Genomic DNA, 24,191 nt, shown 5'->3' on the forward strand with positions numbered 1-24,191 from the left:
CCGCGCTCCGACCGTGTCATCTCGTTTCATGGACACCCTGCCGCCGCCACGCCTCTCGCAGCTCCTGTTCCCCACGCTTATCGGACGTCGGAATATTATCTTTTCTATGGTATCATTGTGCAACGCGGCTGCGCGCTGACTTTCTATTGGCGGCGCCGCCAGCGCCTCATTCCTCCGCTCCTCTATTTTCTCGGCTTCGCAAACGTCGCTGCCACGATCAGCGGAAACACGACCGTCGCCTCAGCATAGACCTTGACGCTGTCGCCGTCCACCCGGATCTTACCCCAGCTCACAGCCTCGTCCGGCCGGGCTCCCGCGTCGCTCCCGTCGAACTCCTGCGCCGTGTTGATGTACACTGCGCTCTCCGCCCCGTTGCGCATCAGGTTCGCATTCGCGATGTGGTGCTTCACAATGCCGCCGCCCAGAATGATCATCCCGGTACGCTTCGCTCTGACCGCGATGGTGTTGATTTTGCGGATATCTTCGACGATGTCGACGCGGAGCTGCTGCGGGCTCGCCTTGAATGTGTGGAAATACAGCATGTCTCCCAGCGAGCCATCGGTCAGCGCCGGGCAGAAGACAGGGATGTCGTTCTTCCATGCCCAGTAGTACACGGAACGCTCGTCGTTAATCTCCTTGCCGAGACGGTGGATAAGCTTGCTAGGCGTCCAGTGGATTGGTTCCTCAGAGTCGCGGGTAGCTTCCTGCTCCGCGAGCATAGCGTCCAGGATCGGCACGACCCAATCTTCGAAGGCGCAGTAGTTGCTGTTCGGCACAACCAGGTTCCCGATGCGGTTCATGCCCTTGGCACGAAGCGCGGCGCCTGCGGTTTGGAAAGAGCCCAGATAGGTCGGCGCAAGACATTTGATGAAGTCTTCCTCAACGCCACCCGCCGTCGTTACGATTGCTGACACATGCTTGTGCTGCACGAGGTAGCGCAGCGTCTCGCGCAGGCCAGAGGAAATGAGATTGGACGTGTAGCCAAGGAATATGGTGGTGCCCTCGCCCGTTTCGGCATCCTTCCAGGCTCGCTATGACTGTGTTAGAACAGGGAAAGCTAGCGACGGGGCAATTTGGCGCACCATGCCCTCAATGACCTTGACGGCCTGGCCAACCGAGGTTGCTTGGAACCCCATGTTCTCCATGCCGGCGACCAGCTCCTCTACAGTAATGCTCCTGCCTGCATAGTCATTGAACTCGACGCCCTTGACCTCTTGCGCGCCCTCGGGCACGGGATCGGAGGGCTTCAGCACGGCATCTGTCGCGCCTGCCGGTGCTTGACCGTGTGCAGCGGCCTGTGACACCTTCGTGGCGCTGTCGGTTTGCGTGCTCATTTTCTTTGTCGGAATGTGTGGGGTGAGGTCGCGGCGAGTGAAAATCGTTAAGACCTGGACCCTTCGCGGGGATGATTCGGCAACGCCCGGCCGCGATTGCGATCGCGCGTGTCAGACTCACAGGCGGCCCGCCTTCCAGGACGCCAACGCCGTTGCGCGTCTCTCACACCATTTGCTCAGCGCGCCCTGCGCCGTTGCAAAAGCATGACAGGCTCTTTCCGTAACCAGGAATACGAGATCGGTCCGCACAAGATTGGGGGGGGCGACACAGGTACTAGCGATGGCGCGTATAGGGTTGAAGCTTGTCTTGCCGGGTGAACCAGCGCGGCATTCGCAGCGACAAGGCTGATGCATGCCGTGCGTATGAGGCGCAGGACGGGAGCGGTGGTCCAGAGCGAGATGGAAACGCCGTACTCGTTGATGAGAGCGGTCCGGACGAATGCTTCATCTCTCTCCGCAGGACGTGCGCAGGGCTTTCTGCAGCACGTGGCGCCTCGCCCGATCTCTCCGGGGCACAGATGGCCGTCCAAGGGCATCAGCTTCCCCGGCATTGCTCGGTGGCGGCGGCACCACCATGTGCGTCAATCATCTCGTGCAGCTCCCGGCCGCCGCTGCCTTCTGCTCGCTGGGCGACGTGCTGTGCGCCTGGCCGATGTGAACTCGGTCCCGCAGTTCGAACGACGTCACAGCTTTGATTGGCCCAAGTTCGGTGGAACGTTAGCGCATGGCTGATCGCCCACAGCACCCCTTGTTTTGGGCACTTCACGGGCTGAGAAAGAAGCAGGGATTCCGCGCCTGGCCCGCCGCACGCATCTGGCGCGAAAACCTTGAGGTTCATCCGACCCCTGACGGGCTGCCGGCTAAGGCGACAGCCTGGCTGCCCGGCGTGCGCCTCTGCTGCACGCGCCCTGCACGCTGTGAGCACACGCGGGCGATGCCTGCGGCTAGGCGCAGCGGCGCTGGCCCGGCGGCTCTCGCGCCCGGCGCCCAGGCGGAGGCGCTGACAGACGCCGCGTCTTGCTCGAGAAGGCTGCGGGAGTGCAGGCTGGGGTGACACGCCCTCGCTCAATGTTTCAGCGGCGCGGCGGAGGGCTTGGGCTGCGCATAGCATGGGCTAGCTCCAGCCGTCGGGGCTCCCACGCATCATCTTGAAATGGCCAGCCAATGAGCGTCGCGCATGCGGAATGGGGAGCGCAGAGCTTCTGCAAGTGCTCTTCCAGGGCGGTGGAGCGGCCCTAACCCGCAGTCGATTGTGTCCCGGTCCGTTCTTCTCGTCTCACATCTCCTCTCATCTCTTGACAACACCCGCAACAACACCAGCCCAGCACGCGCACCCTCCCGCGCGTCCACCCCCGCCCCGCCTGCCATCGTGATGCGCCAGGCCCAGTAAACCACCGCCGCTCTTTTCACCACCGCCCGTCCGCGAGCCGCAGCAGCCTGCGGAGCCGAGAACCGCCACGTCAAGGCCTCTAGCCAGGGTGCACCGCGACTGCACAGGCGCTCGCCGTCCTGCAGGTCCGCCAGAAGCCCAGCCCGAGCTCAGCAGCAGCAGCGCGCGCCCCGTCTGCCCCGTCCTGTGCTGCCGCAGTCCCGCGGTGCGTGCAAGCAGACTTCCTGCCAGCGTGTGGAGCCCGGCCTGTCAGGGCGTTGTCACCCGTCAGGCACTTGTCTCTGGTCTCGCCTTCCCTGGGCGATCGGTAAAGGCGCTCGGACGCTGCCAAGGCTACCCGCCCGGCTAGTCTATTTTTGAAACGACAACTTCGCCGACCCGACCCATCTGCATCTCAACCTGCCATCACCGTCATCTGAAGTTGGGTACGTATTCGTCGCTGCCTCCGCCCCTGTCGCCCCGCTTCGCTGTGCCTGTCATGAGCGTCCTCCCGCTGCGCGCGGACCCACGGAACGCTGCCGAGATCGGGCTCCGCCGTCGTGGTACCGGTCCCTTGAAGCTTGGGACGGCCGACCCAGTGACCTCTGCCGCGCTGTCCACCACGATCTGTCCTTTCCTCACCCTTTCGTTGGGGGGGCTGGCCTCGCGCATGGGAATTCTTCTCCATGACTTGGACAGCAAGGGCGGCACTCCTTTCTAATTCACCGCTTACCCGTTGCATGCATGGCATCGTCGATCCTTGTCTGATCGCACGCTTTGTGCACTGCGCCACCTTCTTCAACGCCTCATCTCGTACCTTCACTTAATTCGCGCCGCTTTCGCAGCGTCAAAGCTCTTCAACCATGTGGCTAACTTGGACAACCGTAGGTGCATTGCGCCCGAAAACTCATGCTGGCTGGCGCTTAGGACATAAGACTTGGACTTCAGACCGCCAGCAGAAGGGAAGGAGGATAGGATGTCCTCTAGATATCCTAACGACTCTCGCTACACATCGCGTGATCGAACGCCTCCACGATACACCGACCGGCGAGCGTCTACGTACAGCTCTAGTTTCACCCCCAGGAACGACGATTCCAATAGCGGGAGGCCTTACCCGGATTCCATCAGTGGCTCAGCATCCAGAGACGTTCCCCGTGGTCCCAAGGCGTTGTCGGACTCAACTCGAGGCCCGCCACCGGGAGGAAGCGCCTCCGTGCCCGCCGGACCACGAGGCAGAGGTTTTGGGGGCCGTTCCGAGTATCGTGAGTTGCGCGATGCACCTCCGCTGAGTGACGGAAGAGGGGGATCTTCGTGGCGTGGTGGCGACCGGGATCGGCATTTTGATCGGCGAGACAGACCGCTCTCGCCACGCGCACGTTCTCCGGGACGGGACTCTCGAGACTCGCGTGATTCGCGGGATTTTGGCCCTCGGGAGCTGGACATCGAACGCGCTCGTAGAAGCGCGAGAGATGGCCCTCCATCTGCAGGGTCCAATTACTCAGATCCTCCATCCAGCAATTTTGGGTTCCACGGCCGTGGTGGATTCAGCGGTCGTGGTCGAGGAAGAGGCGATTGGGACAGTCGTGGACGTGGGCGAGGGTCTTTCGCCGACGAACGTAACTCTTTCCGACCGAGGAGCAGGTCTCCGCGTCCAAGATGGGAGAAGGAACCATCCCGTGATGACAGGATAAGCGACCGGAGGGACGACCGAAGGTTTGACCGTCGTGATGATGACCGGCCATTTTACAGAGATGATAGGGAGGTCGACAGATACAAACGCGATCCTGTATCTTCACGGGACACGGACATGCGGCGGGCCAGTGTGGCTCACGACGGGCGTTACTCCAGCGCGGCGAGTTCCACGTCTCACCAAAGTCCCCGTCATCCCTCAATATCCGGTCACGGCGGAGTAGACCGCGCAAGTACGTCAGACCTACCCAGGGAACTGCTCCCTGGCCGGCGCGCCTCTGTTGCACAAGAGCCTGTGTCAGCCAAGGACAAGCCTGACTACATAGCCGCACGTGCAGAGGCCTCCAGAGATCGTTATGGCCCACGAGCATCTTCTCCGCCCCCACAAGCCCCGCAGGTGCCGGCTTTCGGCTCCGTCTCGTCATTCCAAAAACCGGCCACTACTTTCACAACTCCAACCTCGAACGTCTGGAGACCTCCGCAACCTGCACAACCGCCCGCTCCCGCGTCAGGCGTGCCTTCCGGCCCCAAGATTCCGCCGAGTGCTCCCAAGGCCTTATCAGCTGTCCCACCTACTGCGCCTACAGGCCCCAAGGCTACTCGCGTTGCGGAAAAGCCTGCTGTTGAGAAGCCTGCTCCTGAAATCCAACAACCTACCCCCTCCACAACGGAACCGTCTAAACCTAAGCTTGATAATGGCTCTTCCGTGCCGAGTCAAGCTCCAGTTCCGCCTTCTGGGCCCTCTTCTGACCAGCAAGACGTAGCGCCTCGCTCTCGTCCTCCTTCGCCACCTATTGCACCGCCTACTGGCCCAGCGGCCCTTCAAGCTCGCCCACCTATCCCAGCTCCCCCCACCGGTCCCCGAGGTCTTGTGTCGCCGCAGCAACCTCACAGTCGGCTTGTTCCTCCTCCGATTGTTCCGCCTCGCGATGGTCCTCCAGCTGCAAATATCCCGCTTGGACCGCGAGCATCGGGTCCGTTTAGCACGTCTCCGAGAGGACCCAATGCCGGGCTCGGCCCGGGTCCAGCCATTCCTACTGGCCCCAAAGCTGATCGGGGTCCTCCTGTTGCACCTCGCGCTGCTCTCTTCCCGCAAGCTGAGAGGCAGCCAATTAATGCACCAAGAGCTCCGATGATGGGAATACCTGGTAGGAATCTGCAGTGGATTCGGCCTGATGCTCCCCGGTATCCTCGAGGCCCTGGACCTGTTGTGCCTGCAAAACGAGATGTCGATGGCGACGAAAAGGATAAATACACTCCGAGCAGACCCAGGTCCCCCGCGTTCGCTGTCGGTTCTCCCGTCAGCGGACCTGCGACGCCAACGCCCTCAGCGCATGACACTGTCTCTATTCGTCGTAAGTCCGCAAGCGAGATAAGATCCCGTGACGAGGCCCTGGAAACGCTCAGTGCCAGACGGAACTCCGCGTTTGCGGTTTCCGAATCGAACATCAAAGCAGAACGGCCTTCAACCACACCTCAACCATTAGAGCCCCAAGCGCGCGAATCGCAGTCCGATGAGGCTAGCGAAGACGACGATGAGATGGATCTAGACGATGAATTTTTCAGCCAAAGTCAGACCAGATACGAGCGCGAGAAGGCCCGCCTAGAGTCTCGCTTGAAAAATCTGGAAGACCGCAGCTTCCGCTGCAGCAGCCCATTGAAGACACTGCTGCGTTTGTCTCGCGTCGATGAGAATGATCTCCCTCAACCGGCACCTGCTCCCGTACCCGAGACATCACCGGTTACCGAAAAAGCTTCAGGGACCAAGGAGCCTGAGAAGATGGATCATGATATGCAGTCTCCCACCTCCTCTATGAACGGGCCGGTAGCGGGACCGCCAAAGAACAAGGAGGAGGAGAAGGTGTCCCCAGTATCTGTGCAACCTGAATCGAAAGTCGAGCCCCCGAAGCTCCCTACTCCGAAAGCGGAGGAGTCAGAAGACGTCGAAATGGGCGAAGCCGACGGTGTTGAAGAAGGCGATGGCGGAGTTGAGAGTGCTTCTAGTGAGGATGAGTCTATCACTGAAGCCGACCTTCATTCATTACCTTACCTCAACCGAGGTCCACCGACACCCCTTTCTGATCCCGACCAGGAGAGCACAGCGCTTAGGACAAATATCATGGCTGCTATCAAGGACAAGCTCTTCAATAGCATCCGTGCTGAGCAAGAATTCCAGGATACGGCTCTGCAAGTGTTCCGCATGCAGTATCATCATTGGGGTCTCGAGTCAGCTCACCGGGAAAAAGACGCTGCCATGCGCGAAGAAAAGGAGAAAACCGAAGAGCAAGAAGCAGCGGTATCTCCAAGTGAAACCAGCACTCAAGGGCCCGCTCATAGGCAACGTCATGTTACGGATTATGATCTTGAGAACATACTTGCTGAGTCCAGAAGGATGGAGGAGGAGAGAATAGAAAAGCAGAGGCGGGAGGAGGAAGCAAGCAAAAATCCTTTCTCGAACGGACAGGCACCGATTCCAGACATGCTGCCGGACGACGAACTCGAGAGACGAAAATTCGTCAACACCAACCGCCTCCGGGAACCCAGCAAGGGAATACTTACTTTCGGTTTCGAACCTCCTGAGGATAACTTCTCGCCGGAGGAGCACAAGGCTTTGGTCACTGCTTACCTACAGACGCCAAAGGATTGGGGTGAAATCGCCAAAGCTCTCCCTGACCGCAACTTCAGAGAATGTATCAACCACTACTACGCCACGAAGTGGAATGGAGAGTACAAGCCCCCGACCGGTCGCCGCAAAGCCAAGCGAAGAGCCGGAATTCCCAAGGGGAGGAAGACCGCAATCCCGTTTGCCAGCACTGATCAGGTCGATGGCGAGGATGGCGCTGTTGCTACAACGACGGAACGTGGTCGGCCCCGGCGCGCTGCAGCGCCCACATTCGGTGATAAGGAGGCCCAAGACGATCACGCTACCCCGGCCCCGACTCCTGGTCGCCAAAGAGGCGCATCTACCAGAGGAGAGACCGTCGAGCCGAGTACCGAGAAGCCTGCCAAACGCCAGCGTGTCGCAAAAGAAAAGGCCACAAAAAGGGGACGTGCGGCACAGCAACTTGCCCCTGCCCCGGCAGGATCTCCTCATAAGACGGACAAGGACCTGTACCCAGGCGACGCGGCTATTGACCCGAACAGAGTTCCCCGAACAGAGGAAGAAGCAGCGCTGCTGGCCCGTCTGCCATCTGTCCAACCTGAGATTGGCGGTCAATTCGGTGAAGCTGCATTCCAGGTGCCTCAGTCAGCCCCGGTCGCTGAAAGACCCAAAGGTCGTGGCGCCGGTTCCCGTGCTGGCGGCATGTCAAGCTACTGGTCTGTGAACGAATCCACTGATTTCCGCAACTATCTAGGATATTTCGGTACAGATTTCCACGCGATCGCGAAGCAGATGGGGACTAAGACTGCGGCGATGGTCAAAAATGAGTATTTCCGGAAGACCGACTCTGGTAATCATCCTGAGCTTGTCGAGATTGCACAGGCTGCAGATGATCGACGGAATCGTGGTGAGGATATTGGCCCCCCACCGCCGCCAACAGCCTCCACCAAGCGCCGTTATGACACTACTCAACCGACCATCCCCCGTACTTTAGCCCCCACCCCTGCTGAGATCGTAGACATCAAACAGTCTCCTCCAGCTACTGACCTGCCTGCTCGAACAGCTTCTCCACACGTTCAAGCAGGGTCTCGGTTCCCACCGCTCGCCCAAGCCAGTCCTGCGTTGTCCGCATCTACGCCTCCCACCTCCATCATTGCGTCGACAAGCGTGCCCGCACCAAGCAGCCATGCTTCAGGCTACGGAAAGCCGCCGCAGCATGAGATGCCTGGTCCTCGCCGTGGCTTTTTCTCGCAGCGTGAGCCTTCTAGAGCTCCACTAGTACAAACCGACATGCGGCAAGCGCCACCGGAAGCACCTAGAGATGTCCACGCGGAGCACCACCACAGGCGGCAGTATAGCCAAGGCTTGCCGGGAGCTCAGCAGCTACACGACCCTCGCTACGTGCGTATGTCTGCCGAGCAACGCGAGCGTGAGGCTCAAGTAGCGCAGCAGCAAGAGATCTACGCCTCGTCAGCTGCTGCGCATCACCCGCTCTACAGAACCAGCGTCCCACCGCAACTACCGCAACAAAGGGGCTCCGAGCCGCCGGCACCCAGCCCTGCGGAAGCAAGGCCCGGACAAGTTCAGCAGGGTGCTTTCTCGCGTGCGGCACCGGCTCTTCGCCATCTTACTGAGACACCTAGCCAACTGCCGATCGCTCAACCTCCTGGACGGATCTCGAGACATGTCTCTCCAAAGAGAGAAGAAAGTCAGCAGCCTTATGCTCCACCTCAGCCTCCTGTCCAATCCACGCCGCGAGCCGCGCCGGCGGAGCCTCGGAAGACATCGAACTTGGCAGATCTGCTCAACCCTGCTCCTTCCGAGCCGTCCAAGCCCAAGGAGCAGAAACCACCAGTTGACGACCGAGCAAGTGTGCTTCCTCACGAGCGGCCGTATTCGGCACAAGGAAGGCCCATTCATCAGACCACTGCTCCGCCGCCGCCGCCGCCTGTCACGATGTCAAGCTCTTCACCTGCATACCCTCGGAGAGAGATTTTCACGGAGTCGCCGGCGCCCAACAGCCCATTTGCCCGACAGGCCTATCTCCAACCGTCACAACAGCCGCCAATGCAAGCTCCGCCTCAGCGCCGTCCCATGGAGGTGTCGGGTCGGGAACAGTCTCAGCCGCCTCCATCGCGCGATCCTTGGGCGAGGCCTACTTACTCACAACCTCCGCCCCCGGTATCTCAGACAAGCTCGCCGCATCCAGCCACTCTGCAGCAGCCGCAGGCCCCGCTGCCTATCGACGGGCGTCAGCAGTATACTAGCAACCACCGGGCTGCTCTTAGCCAGCTGAACACATCGGCACAGCCGCGAAACGTCCATTCTCCGACTCCATCACACACGCCGCACCACTCGCGCACTCCTTCATACACACACCCGCAACCGTCTCGCCAACAAGCGCCAACGCCTTTGCAGCCCATCCCCGCTGTGCCTAGCCCAGCTCGTGAAAACCCAGGTCCTGTTCTTGCCGCAAATCCGTATGTGCAAATGACGCCGCCGCAGTCAGTCCAGCAGCTAGTGCCTCAATCACAGGCGCAACAGCAAGCCCAACGCAACGAGCAAGCTGCCATTCAAAACCGCACGTTGTCTTATGCCCAGCCACAAAGCCAAGCGTATGAGAACATGATTGAGCGCGAGCGTGCCATTCGTCTTGCTGAGCAGCGCGATCGTGAGGATCAAATGAGGCGAGAGCATGAAGCTCAAGCTCAAGCCCAAGCTGCACAGCACCACAGCCGAAGCACTTCGTATGCGCAGTCGCACTACATGCGCCAGCCAACCCCAAGCCAGGCTGACCACGCTGCTTCTCGCTTCTCTTCTGCTGGACCTGCTGTGCCCCCGCCGTCAGCTCGCAATTCTGCACATACGCCAACTGCGCACATGGGTTACCCTCCGCCTCCTGCCCCGCCAGCACATCACGGTCTACCCACAGCCCAAGAGCATGCACATGCACATAGCTACGCCGGTCAAGTTCCTTCGGCCAGCCAACGCGGAATTGAAGCCATCCTGCGGCGTGAGCAGGAAACGGCGATTCGCCGCCAGCAAGAAGCGGCCGCGGCGCAGCATCAACAGGCTCAGGCTCAAGCGCACGCGCACGCGCAGGCTCACCGTGAGCATCGGTATCGCGAGGAAGTCGCCGCGGCGCAGCAACGTGATGAACAGATTCGGAGGCACGAAGAGGCTGTAGTCAGAGAGCGCATTGATCGCAATCGTGTTGAGCGCGATCGGATGGACCGGGAGTACATGGAAAGGGATAGACAGAGGAGGGAGCGTGAAGAGTGGGATCGGCAGCAGGGAAGGAACATTTTTGGAGGTTCGAGAAACGAGAGGGGAGGGCTTTTTGGACCGAACAGATAGGAGGAGGAAGTTGGTGTGAGAGAGAGTGGTGAAGTACCAGGACCTCGAGGAAACGAAATGGAGGGGAGAGAGTGAAGATACACTGAGGCACATGGCTGCCAATCTCCTTGTCTTGAATTTCCCTTTTTTGGAGGCCAAGTCTTCTTCTTCGTCAGTCATGACTTGAACGGGCCAAAGACGGTGGAGCATGAAGAAAAAGAGAAGAGGAACCGAGAGAGGATGGTGGGTTAAACGAACCTCGATGTTGAACCCCTCTCTCTGAGCTATTGTTATTGTATTTTTGTTTCTATCGCAGCTGTTGAAGATAATGACCCAAGATACCAAAGAAAATTTCCTCTGCTTCTAGGTGCGCGGTGTAGTGGGTTTCTTGGCTTTTGGGTCACCCTTTTTTTTTGTATGTAACTATTCGCTGTTAAACTACATTATTATGTACATGTTGTTGCTTGTCTCGTTCATTTCCGCATTTGGTCCTATCTTCTCGTTGGGAGGTGTTGATTTGGGAGAGTGATCGGAGGGACGATGATGGTTTTGAAAAAGCCTTTGGAATGTATATATCAGTAGGACTACGAAATCTGTATATCACACAAATTCACATTACCGTATCTACTAGTGTCATCGAAACTAGTGTTCGCTATTCGTTCAGCATCGCAAGGTCACGCATGTAATAGAGTCCAAATGTGGTAGCGTATCATATTTATTTCATCGTAAATTATCCTATATTAACATGAAAGAAAATTCCGAACAAGAACCTTTTCGAGGGGTATTCACAGAGCTGAAAAAAGGGGCTGATCGCGTAGCGCCGCCTCCGGTTGCATGATTCATCGCCGCGTAGTAGAAGAGTATACCCAAAACGGATTTAGAGGAAGATGATGAGGATGAAGTAATCATCACACCAACACCGCCGTCGCGAAACCCACCAACCCGGCCACGACCAACGACCCCCACGCCGAAGATGCTGCCCTCAGCAGGCCACCCGCAGCGGCGGCGCCGGTCTGCGTGCCAGACGCCCCGCTCGCGCTGCCGGTGCTCATCGACGACGACGACGAGCCGTCGCCATTGCTGCTCAAAGTAGTGGTGGTGGCGGTAGTGCCGTTCGCCGTACGGAGCACGAAGCTCGCGTTGACGCCGTCGGCGGAGGAGAGGATGAAGCCGGCGGCCTGCAGGGCCTCGAGCGCGACGACCTGCTGGCCGAGGCCGATGGTGGCGTTCCTGGGCACGTCGGTCCTGGGGTCGTCGTCGTCGAACTGCTCCTCATCGTCGTCGCTGACGCTCCACAGGCCCTTGCACGAGGCGGAAGCGCCGCCGTCGGTGGTCGTGCAGGCGTCGGCGGCGGCCTTGGCGGTGGCTGCGAGGGCGGCGTGGATGCTGTCGTGGGTCGTGGGCTGGAAGACGGGGACCAGGGACAGCCAGCGCAGCGTCGAGGCCTCGGCGGCGTGCGCCTCGCCCCAGCAGTAATAGTTGGTTGACGCGTCCGTGCAGGCGGGGGAGGTTAGGATGTCTGAGGGGAAGAAGTAGTTGAGAATATGCTCCACGTGCGAGGTCGTGCGGTCCGCCCATTCGGTTGATGAAGTCTGTGGAGGTGGTGGTGTTAATTGACGCGTTTGATGGGGGCTCGTGGCCAACTTACGATATTTGCTAGGACGGCGCTTCCATATGCGATGGCCGCGGCGGCTTGCGACCATTGCGTGTCGTCGACTTGAGAGCAGTTCTGTGTTGTGGATGCATTGTAGTACACGGCGAAGTCATCATCGATCAACTTCACCTCACGCATCCAGTCGTAGGCCCGCGCAGCCAGGTCGACGTAGGTCTGGTTGCCGGTGAAGCGGGCCAGGCGAGCAGCTAGCAGGAAAAAGGTGGACTGAGAAAGCGAGTCCTTGGAGTTGTATTCATCGCCGAACATGAAGATGTCGGTTCGCAGACCGCCGCCACAGGTTGTGTCGTCCCAGCGGGGGACTTGAGTGTCGAAGGCATCTCGCGCGAGGTCTTCCCACGAAGTCACGTTCTCGCTCTCGCTCTCAACAGGCAGTCCTCGCTCAGCGGCAGATAAAGCGGCGAGAGCCCAGCTAGACTGCCGCCAATTCGACATGTGGAGCGATTGGTTGGGGGGCAAATAGTCGAGTGCCGGGCCCAGCTGTCCGACCAGTGCCGTTTGCACTGCAGCATTGTGCGTCGTATCGCCTGTCAGGTACCAGTATCCTACCAAAGAGTCCCACGCCGTAGCCGACTCCGTCCAAGTATAGGGGTCGGGGAAGAGGCCAAGGCCGTAATAATCTTCCACATCGAATTCGACAACGCCATTGGAAATCTGCTTCACGATAGAACTGAGAGCATCTAGTAATTGCGCGATTGCCTGTTAGCAGGATGGTTCTTCTTCTTATTTTTTTTTTTTTTTGCTGGTAGGGTTGCCAGCTGTTGGGTGCTGACCAGAATCAGTCGTGGGAAAGTCGAGTGCTGATACAGGCGTGGCTGTCAAGAGGGCCGCAGCCAGAGCAGCAAAGCGCGACACGGGACCGAGCATCGTCGGTGATTATCGTTCAAAAAACGGGACCTGAGTGCAAACAGTCTCAACGGCGCGGGGGCCGGGGAGTATATAAAGCGCCGGGACTGCTGCCTTACGAGTCTGTGCGCGCTGTGGGATGTAGCTTGAAACTAGAATTTCCGGGATCAAATCCTTCTGGACGAGCATCTGGGTGCCTTTTTTGGGGGCGGAATAGGGCGTTTATTTGTATGGTGATATCTTCGCTTGGGACTTCTGGGGCTGGAACCTCGTCAAGCCCTTACAAGTCGTCCGCCAATGGAAATTCCCCGTTGCCATGAAGCAATCGATGCAGTGGCGTGCTGTTGAAATGTCTTTGAAGCTGGGGAGGTAAGCCCTGTGGTAGAAAGGCCTGTGTCTTTGGCGAAGCACTGCCGCCGTGGCGAAGCAGATGTTGACTTGGCGTTCTTGCTTGTTCTGGCAAGCTGTTTTTGTTCGTATCCTGTGACCCTAGGTGCACGAAGCCGGGCCTTTGATCATCGTCGTTCTCGTAACCTCGAATGGGCAATATGCCAAACGACACAGTTGTATCTGTATTGTTTCAATTCTTTGCGCGAGCTTCGAATGCAGGGGAGCGTTTGGATGGTGTTGGGAGCCTATGTTTGAGGCTTCTTCCACGCACAGCCCCTTCTACTTCCTTTTCTGGCGCAAGCGCCGTGCTAATAACTCGGCATAAGACAAAATCCCCCTTCATACTGAACGGTTGTCACAGCTGTGCAGGCCGGACTTGTCTTCTACACCCGCCTAGTTAATTATTGTTCGCATTAAACGCCATCGTCAATTTCTGGTCTCCTCTTTGCAGTTAGCACAGCCGAGGGAGCCAAGTCGCTCCGCCACATGCTTCTGTTCGTGGCCTCGTCGCATACTTACGCCCCTCATGAGAGTTTCTATCGCATAAATGCATGTTGCTAAGCTGGGGCGGAAGCCATCTGATCCTGCAGTTCAATCGCAATTAGTCGGCAGTCGGTTGTGTCAGAACCGCTTGAGAAAGAATCGTTTCTAGGGGAAACTGCAGGAAAAAAGAAAAAGTACAACGAGAAGTACAAAGAAGAAATTATTTGCGGAAAATGATTAAACCATTTTACAGCCAGAAAGAACTATTTTCATTCAAAGAACGAGGAATGCATACAGGTTACATGACAACGGAAGGCATGAATGGGCTCATCTTTCTTTCCTGCCCAGAGCAAAGCTTATGATGCAGCTTAAATACCGTTTCATGCTCATAATCGTATAAGGAGAAATTGAGGTGGCCATACCGTGCTCAATTTTTAAGGTGCTGCGACAAACGCACTGTGAAGTGCGTCGCTGGAGAGCTAGGTATTCTCCGAGGTCAGCACTGAACTGACGGGGAAAGAGAAGCTTGAATCCTGGCAAATCCCGCTATCTCCACATGTTAAGAGAAAAGAATATTTTGCCGGTGGGTCTTTCGTAACCCCGAGAAGCTCCTCGAAACTTCCATTCTTTGCTTTAGCGAAAAGAAAAAAAAATTCAGGCGAAGAGAAATAAGGCACTAAGTCATGGGTGCCTTGTACACGTGGATTGATGCCTGGCTACATGAGTGATAGCTTAATTTCATGTGGAGAGCCGTGCAAGCGGCAGAGACCGGGTCTCGCTTGCAGGGTTGGAAGCGATAAGCATGCAAAAGTTTCGATAAGGATGGGAAAGTGCCAAAAGCCGGTTTCCAAAGCATGTGGGGGTTGCGCGAATAACTTTCCGCAACCCACCTATCACAAGCATATGACTGCAGAGATGGCGTAGAGAGCACGCTTGGACACAATGAACAAGACGTTTGCATGAAATTGCCATTACCCCGTGTTAATTTCCAATTAGCCCACTTTCTCAAAGTGAAGGAAATCGGAGTCAATCGAGCGTATCAATCCGATGTGTTCATCTAGTAGGATCAATAGGTAGAGGAGGAAATGCAAATAGTAGATGCCCAGGAGTCACGCTATGTTGAATCAGAAGCGACCTGCATCTGGGGCGGCCTTCGAAATCGGCGTTGCACAAGTGGAGCGGGCATGGTAGGAGCCGTTACAAATGAGCACCTGCTACATGCGGAGCGACCTGGGCGGCCCTCGGCTAATATGCCGGAGACTGGCAACGGCCCAGCGGGCAGTAGATTTGGTCTCCGGTAAGGGCTGTTGAGAGAGCGTTCCGGAGCTCTGCTGTAAGTAACTCTGGGTGTATTGAATCAAATCGACGGCTGGCTCGCCTGCAGCCGCGGGTGAAGATGAGGGATTGCAAAACCTCCTCGGCGCGATCAGCACGGAGATCAGTTCCAAAGAGTTAGCTAAAATTGCAACTGGAGTCTTGCCGAGTTGGGAGACTCTAAATCCCAAGCGCCGAAACGCTGCTGCGGAGGAGTGAAGGCCCGGGAGCCTGCAAACCAACCACGGCACTGACTGCGCCGTGGCATGGGTCACCCATGCGGTGGAACGTCATTTGGCCGTTGGTAGACAGGCCGCTTGTTCCGATTGGCCGGAACGAAAGACAGGGACCAGGGGCATGCTTTGATGGGTGCGAGATCTCGTGTGTTGGCGATGAAATTTCCCATCCATCCGAAACCCGCATCTCCTGCATAAGGATAGGATGATCATCCAGGCCTCGTTATATTTTCCCAACAGAGGCGTAACTGATGGCACTCTTGTCTGCTTCTAAACTACACTTATTACCATGCTCATAGAGCAGCTCTTCAGTGCCCCATGGAGGCGAAAGCGCCCACTTACGGCCACGTAACTAGTTGCATGAGGATCGGAAGTGGCTGAGTCGGACCAAGCGCGAGGCAGCCGGCCACAGGCATCGGAGCGGGCGCTGCAATCGGGCTTTGATGCTCATGGCTATCCTCAAAACGACCACTCGGGATAAAAAGGCGAGCCATGATGGACCGGTCTGGCCCACAGAGGAAGGCGCAGGCAATCCGAGGCCTGAGGAAGTAGGGCCGATTGGTGCAATCCTCTGGTGGAATGCAGTGGTGTTGATTATGGAAGCTGCAGCAGAGACGCATAGCAGCAGTTCACTGCATCGCACCTGGTTGTAGTCCAGAGAGGCGGTTAAGCAGCGCGGAGAGGATGCATCGGCCATGGCCGGACGATCGGGTCAAACTTAATTGCAGCGAGGCCGGGATGGTCATCGTACGACAGCCGTCCTGTCTCTACGCTGAGAGGCTGCATGTGCTGCTCGCTGGGCCTAATCGAGATCTGATAGCCGGAGTGGGCGCGAAATCACGGAACGCGCGCATTAGATTGAGTCCGCGCGGCGTATACTCTACGCATGCGGCGTAATAGGAGGATCGACCAGGTTTGAATGGCCGATGGGCTGAATGTTCAGGCGGTTGGTAGGCGGTCGGGCTGGGACCCTCTAGCGGACGGGCTGGAGAGTCAGGACGCAGGCCAAGCTCAGCGCGGACAAGGGGTCGGTGATGGCAAAGTGGAGCCGGTGATGGGAAAGTGAGCAATGGGGATCGAATCTGCAGAGCGTATCGAGCGTCGCGCAGCGCGGTGGTTGTCGCGACGAGAGCACGGGCCTGCCGAGCGAAGCGGCAGGGCGGAGCGCCCGCAACCACGGCCGGCCGCCGCGAGAGAGACGACGACGGCCCTCTTTTCTTTGCGCCCTGCCCAACTCAAGCTAGCCCGCTCCTCAGGCCCTCCGCGACGCCGTTGCTTCCTCCCGCGCCCCAAGGCTGTAGCTATCTAATCGCCAAAGCCCCAGCTGCTGGCCAGTCCGCGCCGAAGCCAGGCTCCCACATCCACCGAAAGACATCATCGCCAGCCTTATCCCGTCCGCTGCACTGCGCCGCTCCCGCAAGCCGCCTCAACATCCGCCGACGCCAGCACCCGCGCAATCACCCGCTCTCTTTATCCCTTGCTCCCGCCCGCCTTTGATCGGTGGAAACTTCTGCAATTGACGAGCCGCTGCGAACAAGCCCCGCCGCCCTACAAGACCGCGACCGCTGCCACCTCTGCCCACTGCACTGCACCCACCGCAACACGCCGCAACACTGCGCTGTGCTCTCGTTCCAGCGCCCCGCCTCCGCCCGAGGAGCTTGACGTCACCCCGCGTGGACCGCACCTCGTTTGATTTGCGCGCTTGGCTGGCTTTTCACCACCGACTCGGCCCGGCCCAGGGCCTCGATACTGCCCACGCAGTTGCATCCAGCCCGACGCCCGCCTTTCGATGCAAAGGACCGTTCCCTCTCGCAAGCGACCCGCTCCCGGCGCCTCCCCGATGGTGAACCAGCAGACTTCAGCCGGGGGCGGCATGGGCTTGACTCCGCACTCGCAGGATCCGCAACAGTACTCCAATGACCAATTCATGTCCGGCTGGAGTGACCCCGCCGCCATGAACGGCGTTCCCGCCTACACCGACCCCACCCTCTACGACCCAAACCTCATAGCTGGCCTCCAGAATGGCATGTCCTACACCAACGGCCAGCGCCTTCCCGCCGACCAGGTGCCGAACAACCAGCTCGTCCGCCGCAGCAATAACCATCAGCTCACTTCGCGAGAGTACGGCGGATACAACCACATGGGCCAGAATGCATGGGAGAACGAAGACGATGAGGATCTGGAGGCGCAGGCTCTGAGAGCTCGCAAGGAAGCACAGGCGAAAAGGAAGCAGATTCCCCCGTTTGTGCAGAAGCTCAGCAGGTAAGTTAGCCCTCCGGAATGTTGGGCGCGAGGCTCACATATGACGTAGCTTCCTGGACAACTCGAATCACACTGACCTCATCCGATGGTCTGACGACGGCAATTCCTTCATAGTCCTGGACGAAGACGAGTTTGCCAAGACGCTGATCCCCGAGCTCTTCAAGCACAACAATTATGCCTCGTTCGTGCGACAGCTGAACATGTACGGGTTCCACAAAAAGGTCGGCCTGTCCGACAACTCGATGAAGCAAGCCGAGCGCCGCGACAAAAAGACCCCCAGCGAGTACTTCAACAAATACTTCAAGCGCGGAAGGCCCGAGCTCCTCTGGCTCATCCAGAAGCCGAAGAACCCCCAGTCGAGCTCGAAACGGAAGAGGGACGACGACAAGAAACACGACAGCGATGACGACACACGGAAGGAGAATGACGGTAACGGCGAAGGCTCGGCCAAGGACATGCAACTCATCTCCAAGTCGGACTACAATACCATGCGCAGCGAAATCCGCCAGCTGCAACAGCAGCAGAAGCTGATCTCCGGCATCATCCAGCAGATGCGCCGTCAAAACGAGCAATGGTATCAGCAAGCCAGCCAGTTCCAGAAAATGCACGAGCGCCATGAAAGTTCCATCAACGCCATCCTCACTTTCCTCGCAACTTTTTACAACCGGAGCCTCGAGGGTCAGAACGGCGTCAACATGAACCTAGCAGACATGTTCCCTTCGTCGATATCTCAGAATAACCAGAACCAGGGTAGTGTTGTAGATATGGGCGATTTCCCCGACGTCGACATGTCGTCAAAAAAATCCCCGGGGCCCCGTCCCAACAAACGGCCTCTGGCCCTGCTGCCTCCCCCTACGGCAAGAGAAACCAAGTCGCCGAGCCCGCACGTTACGACTCAGAGCCCAGAATCATCCCGCCCTGGAGTCGGTTCCAGGACTCATAGCCGGTCACAGAGCTTCCAGCCTCCGCAACAGCAGCGACAGCCAAGGCCGCGGAACCTAAGCACCAGCCCGCAAACGCCACTTGACCACAATTTCACGTCGGCCGCTCCCAGCCCAGCCATCAAATCCGAGACATCTCCGGGAGTACAGGCTCCGGAGAACACAGAAGACATGATGTCTGTCATCAACTCCGTCAATGCAAATTCCAACACGGCTACGACGGGCCCGCAATTCGATTTCCCCGCAGCCCTGTCACACTTCCAAACAGCAGACGGTAACACACCCCTGACTCAACAGCAGCGCGAGGACATGCTCTCGTTGATGAACGCAGCCACTCCTTCAGCAGACGGTGACTCCAATGGTGCAAACAACGCTCTGATCAACCCTCAACCCCCGCCTATGCCGACGCTTGAGCACTTTGGAGCTCATCAAGAACAACTTGACATGCTTCAGCGCTTGCAGGAAGAACAGGCCGCTCGCGTGCAGAATCTTTCCGATCGGCTAGCCCCAATGAGCCCCGGTGGCTCCATCCCCGGCTGGTACAACAGTCATGCAAATGCGCCGCCCAATGACTTTGACCTTGATACATACATTCACACGGATGGCGACAACTACTTCACAGATGCTGCTCCAACGGCAACCGGTGTGCACGATGACCATATGCCGTCACTTCCCACCGACGACAACTTTGATTTCGATTTCGGAAATGTCGACAACAATGTGAGCTTCTCTCCCGCAAATCCTACTCAGAGCCTGTTCGGCCATGAGACTGCAAGTGATGGAGCGGAGAATGGAGGGGGCCGCATTGTAGAGAGCGTTCCCAGCAGCGGATCGAACAGCCCAGCCGAAAATGGTGACAAGGATGGTCTTGCCAAGCCCAAGTCTCCCCGCAAAAAGAGGAAGACTGGTTGATTTCACGACAATTTTCCCATTCCTTCTATCACTCGTTTTTTGCGAATGGTGAATGATGGCAACGGACTCTGGCTTGCACAGCTCTTTTTGCAGCATTTTGGCAAGCAAACATCGGCGTAAATATGGCGTATAGCGAGGTCGGGAGTATACAGGACACGGGATACGCAAAAAATTTCCTTGGACCGCGTGGCTCTACTTTTCTCCTTTGGACGTGGAGGTTCAGTCGTTACCTGGCATTTGATGTTGCTCAAACGAACGGCTCTCCTTCTTGGTGTATTGCGGGATTTTATTCTGCCAGGACTCTTGGAGAAGAAAGAGATCCCCTCTTTCTGGATTTTCTCTGGAGATGTTCGCAACTCGTGTCGGTGTGGTAGAAACCTGTATTGCGGATGACAAAAAGCTCAAAACTCAAAATTTCAACTTTCCTACTTTCAACGATAGCTCAAAAGACTAGGTAGTTTCCTTCTTCATTGTCTCCTCCCTCCCTTTTCATTTCCTTTATATCGTTTAGTGCGGTGTCGTTACCTTGTCATATTTCTCTCTTCTGATGGGAGATTGGAGGAGGCTTTTGTCGTTATGAACTGGGGCTGTCAGGGATTTCTGGTCAAATTCTAAGAAAGTCTTCAAAGGCATCTAAATGAAAACCAGGTATTGCACCATCGGGCAGAGCAGACCAGGTATCTTACATTTTTCTTGTGGGGATCTTGAAGGGAAAAGGAGCATGGAAGCAACGAAAGAAAAAGTGGATCATGACTCGAAGGGGCTTTATGAATTCCGACATCTCGGAAAGGCTCGACAAGCTTGTGGAACACTTGTTTCTAGGTTTATGTTTGCTCGGGGTCCTTTTCCGCTTCTCGAAACGGCTTGAAGCCCTATCACTTCTGTCTGCCCTTGGGATACTCTAAACCAACTGGATGTAGAGGAAATGGCTTCATGGCGGATCTCCACAAATTTTGTGTTCGGAAGACCTCATATTGTGCTACAGTGATCGCGAGAACTATCTGAAAGCTACTAACTGTAGATTTTTATTTCGTCAGTGAATTGATTGCCATAAGTACCGCCGTGCGAGAGGGTCAGAACAGATTCAATTTCATCAATGTCCTAAGACTTGCGCTTTCCCATAATAAATCTCTCTTATCTTCTCTAACTCTCGCCGCAAGCCAAATTGATACCCTCCTTTCTCCAAAACGATTCCAATCTCTCAAATCACTCGGCCACCTCCTCCCCACACGCCCTTCTAATGGCTGCCGCGGTCCACTCGGGCTGACTCAAAAATGGACTATGGCTCGCCTTGATCCTCTCAACGCAGTCCAACTGGCAGCCGTTGGCCCTGGCATACTCAATCATGGAGTCCTGGGCTTCGACGGGGGTGGCGGCGTCGTCCTCGCACACGAGGTAGGTGCACGGCACAAACTTCCAGGCGGGGTTGGGGCCGACCGGATTGAAGAAGGTGGCGTACGAGTGCGGCCGTAGCGTAGCGGCGGAGACGTCTGCGAGGGCGGGGTCGACGTCACCATAAAAGGTGGGGTGCGGGGTCAAGGGGAGGACGGTGTTGTTGCTCTGGAAGTTTTAAGGATGTTAGTTGACCGTGGTTTTTGCGTCTTTGATCGATGCATTGGGTGGCTGTTGCCGCTCTGCGCAAAAACATACCTCGTCCACGTCGAACCATGGCATGGGCTTGCCGCCGATGTAGTCCATCAGGCACGTGCCCTCGTCAGCTAGGAACGCGGCGATGAAGACGAGCCGTACGACTCCGCCGCGGCGGCGGCTCGCCTTGTTGAGCCCCTTGATGGCGTCTTGGGTGGGAAGCCCGCCGTAAGAGTGCATTACGACGACGACGTCGTTGTTGTCGGGGCCGATGGCGGCTTCGATGGTGCTGCGGATGGCTGCTACGTCCGGGCGCCAATCCGTGAGCGGCGGAGAGGCGTTGACGGAAGCGAGATTCACGCCATGGACGGTATAGCCAGCTGCCTCGAGAAGTTCTGTAGTTGGGGCGAAGTGTTTAGGCGAGTGCCAACCACCTGGTACAATAACGATGTGGGGCTTGGTGACGGCCATGATGGGCTGGAAAAGAGATGAACTGGCTTGGAGAGAATCCTAAGTTGAATGGTAGTAATTTATAATCCTGAGTAAGAAAGTGGAGTAGCTGGGTATAAGCGGGTGAGAGATATCACATTGGGTAGCTGCTGTCAAGGGTCCTTATACCCGTAACTCTATGTTTGACATGATTTCGGCAGATTAAACCGGGAGGCGGAGAACCGTCGTCGAGGGAAAGAATTTGATGTTATTGTTACGGACCCCTCACCCCTCAAAGGGCTTGCTTGGTCGGTCTACCCTTATGGAGGGACTATCTTCGGCTCAGATGTTTATTGATCCGTGGTGGGCGTTAGTCTAAATCTCCTGATGAGGCAACCGGATTGAATCTGTTGGAGTAGAACGTTTTGCCAGCGACCAAGGGAATCCAGGCCTGCGATTGAAGCATGAATCCATTAGAATTTGCGGGTGGTGGAGTGTGGAAGGGTCACTCGGGCCTCCGAGCTCCTTCTGGCTGTGGAGGATCTGCACCAGGCTAGCGCGGGAAACAGCAAAGACGCAAAGCTAAATGCCTCCGCACTCTAACACGCGTCGGGAGTTCCGCCCTCTTCCGTGCTCTTTCCTCGGAAAGCATCTGGGGAAGTGCGCTGGCGGGCGGCCGGGCGGCCACGAGTAATGCGACGGGGGCCATGAGGTCATAGTTTCATTCCCCGCCTGCAGTCACTCCACCCAGCCACATCTGGCCTCGTTTCATCTCCGCCCAAACGCTCCCCTTGCCTGTTGTGGCTCCGCCCTGAAGTCCACCGCTCTGAAGCCACAACGACGCTGTGCAGCTGCGCTGAATCAGGTCAACTAGCAGGGACAGCGCATCTGTCTCTCAGCTTCGCTTGCTGGCAGCTTGTGGGTTCGGTCGCACCAGCTTCCCTGCGTAGCGCCGTCTTCTCTGGCTCCTAGTCGCTGCGGCGGCCAGCGTGGCTTGCTGGTCTAGCCACACAAGGGAATGTAGACGAACGGCGGCTAAGCTCTGAAACGGGCCCCCATCATACCTCGTGCTACCACCAAGACGGCGCCTCGCAATCACAGCCTGTCGCGCTGGCTCTGATGATTGCGATCTGCGATCTGCCCGAGCCACCTTCCTCGCCCGACCGATACGCGAGCCTCACATGGCCCTGCCCTGCCATTGCCGCTGCCGCCAGAGCGCGCGACTACCGCAAAGGGCAGCAGCATTCCCCAAGCGTCGACGTCATGTGCCTGTGCATCTCGACACCGTTGCGCAGAGTTGTTTTTGGAGCCACCTCGTGCCTCGCCTGAGCCCAGCTTCATGTTTGCTTCCAACCACCCTCGCGACACCCCCGCCCAACCACCAACACCTCCTCCACGCTCGAGCCGGCCTTGGGCGCCCCTCTCACCCACCCTCCGCGATCCTTCGCCTGTCCGTATGCCGTGAGCGCCCCAGCCATGTGCGCCGTTATACCGCTCCTTACGGCCACTCTGTTCTTGCTTGCCGTCCGCGCCGCCAATACCTGCTACTACCCTGATGGTAGCGTCGCCGACAAGGACATCCCGTGCAGCTCCTCCAGCTCAGGCGCCGCCTGTTGCCCCCAAGGCTGGCAGTGTCTTGACGATGGCATCTGCCACTTCGATGAAGAGGACTGGATCACCCGCTACACTTGCACAGATCGATCCTGGGATTCCGCCGCCTGTCCCCAGTATTGCCTTGGCGGTATGTTGCGAAGCAAACATCCGGACACTGCGATGCTGATTTGAAAAAGGCACCCCGAACGGCACCGATGTGGGCAATGTCGCTCTGCTTGAGTGCAGCGACAACCAGTACTGTTGCAACGGTGACAGAAGCGGGTAAGCACCAGCTTTGCGCTACGCTTTTGTACACGGATGATGGCTGATCCAAGGTAGTAACTGCTGTAAGGACAAGGCTGTATCATTGTTCGCAATATCTCCCGGTACGTCTGCGTGAAATTTTGTCCCTGACACCCCTAAAGGGCCACCAAATAAGGTTCATCAACTGATCATGGACCGCCAATGGCTACAGGCGCCGATCCAACCGGCATGGGATCCGTAACTGCAACTAGCGCTGCACCTGCAACTAGTTCTGCATCTGAAACCAGCCCTGCGCCTGCAGCTACTTCCACATCGAAACCGGTATCCACACGTGCTGATCCCTCCACCTCGTCGTCGCCAAAAGAAACTTCCCAGTCCTCTGTTGCACTTGCGACCACGGTAATCACTTCTGTCGTGGGCAATCCCACCAATGGCGCCGCTTCGACCGTATACCTCACGAGAACTGCAGCCGCTCCAGCAGAAACATCTTCAAGCGAAGGCGCATCATCTTCGTCATCCAACAACAGCGTTATAGTCGGCTGCGCCGTCGGCATTCCGCTTTCGGCCGCACTTCTCGCTATTGTCACCCTCCTGCTTTTCCGCAGACGCCGCCGCCGGAAACGAGAGTATAGTAATAATAGCCTCCTTCCACGCCTTTCCACCATCCCCGAAGAAAACGAAAAGGGACCGCGCATTTCCGAACTGGACGGGTATCCTCGCGCCACTGGTGGTGGTATAGCGCCGCATCGTATGAGTGGCGTTTCAGAGTACTACCCCGCCAAAGGCCATACTCGCACGGCTAGTGAAGCCGACGGAACACCGAGGGAAAAGCCGCCCGCCGAGTTAGAATCCCCTAGGAACTCAAGGTTGCCACCTATAGAATTGGATGCCGCTGAGACAAGGTCGGGTGGGGGTTACTTCAGGATATCGCC

General features: G+C 57.4%; 6 protein-coding genes across 6 annotated transcripts; 3 read left to right on the forward strand and 3 right to left on the reverse strand.

Moving 5' to 3' along the window:
* Positions 1-182: 182 nt before the first annotated feature.
* Positions 183-1,334, reverse strand: LTHEOB_5624 (Deoxyhypusine synthase protein; the record flags this gene model as incomplete). Its single annotated transcript, XM_035514790.1, has 2 exons — positions 183-1,031; positions 1,083-1,334. The coding sequence occupies 2 exons, from the start codon at positions 1,332-1,334 to the stop codon at positions 183-185; spliced, it is 1,101 nt and encodes a 366-aa protein (XP_035373914.1).
* Positions 1,335-5,726: 4,392 nt separating this feature from the next.
* On the forward strand, positions 5,727-10,351 carry LTHEOB_5625 (SANT domain DNA binding protein; the record flags this gene model as incomplete). Its single annotated transcript, XM_035514791.1, has 2 exons — positions 5,727-5,747; positions 5,903-10,351. 2 exons carry the CDS (start codon positions 5,727-5,729, stop codon positions 10,349-10,351), a joined length of 4,470 nt encoding a protein of 1,489 aa, XP_035373915.1.
* An 887-nt stretch (positions 10,352-11,238) lies between these two features.
* LTHEOB_5626 (Glycoside hydrolase family 76) lies at positions 11,239-12,869 on the reverse strand (the record flags this gene model as incomplete). The annotated part of the gene is made up of 3 exons (XM_035514792.1): positions 11,239-11,922; positions 11,979-12,682; positions 12,776-12,869. 3 exons carry the CDS (start codon positions 12,867-12,869, stop codon positions 11,239-11,241), a joined length of 1,482 nt encoding a protein of 493 aa, XP_035373916.1.
* A 4,191-nt stretch (positions 12,870-17,060) lies between these two features.
* LTHEOB_5627 (Heat shock factor (HSF)-type DNA-binding protein) lies at positions 17,061-19,386 on the forward strand (the record flags this gene model as incomplete). Its single annotated transcript, XM_035514793.1, has 2 exons — positions 17,061-17,533; positions 17,583-19,386. The coding sequence occupies 2 exons, from the start codon at positions 17,061-17,063 to the stop codon at positions 19,384-19,386; spliced, it is 2,277 nt and encodes a 758-aa protein (XP_035373917.1).
* A 1,206-nt stretch (positions 19,387-20,592) lies between these two features.
* On the reverse strand, positions 20,593-21,444 carry LTHEOB_5628 (Prolyl aminopeptidase protein; the record flags this gene model as incomplete). Its single annotated transcript, XM_035514794.1, has 2 exons — positions 20,593-20,946; positions 21,037-21,444. The coding sequence occupies 2 exons, from the start codon at positions 21,442-21,444 to the stop codon at positions 20,593-20,595; spliced, it is 762 nt and encodes a 253-aa protein (XP_035373918.1).
* Positions 21,445-22,878: 1,434 nt separating this feature from the next.
* Positions 22,879-23,433, forward strand: LTHEOB_5629 (uncharacterized protein; the record flags this gene model as incomplete). The annotated part of the gene is made up of 3 exons (XM_035514795.1): positions 22,879-23,143; positions 23,193-23,277; positions 23,421-23,433. The coding sequence occupies 3 exons, from the start codon at positions 22,879-22,881 to the stop codon at positions 23,431-23,433; spliced, it is 363 nt and encodes a 120-aa protein (XP_035373919.1).
* Positions 23,434-24,191: the final 758 nt, after the last annotated feature.

The sequence above is a fragment of the Lasiodiplodia theobromae genome (genome assembly GCF_012971845.1).
Source record: "Lasiodiplodia theobromae strain AM2As chromosome Unknown scaffold_15, whole genome shotgun sequence".
Classification (NCBI taxonomy): domain Eukaryota; kingdom Fungi; phylum Ascomycota; class Dothideomycetes; order Botryosphaeriales; family Botryosphaeriaceae; genus Lasiodiplodia; species Lasiodiplodia theobromae.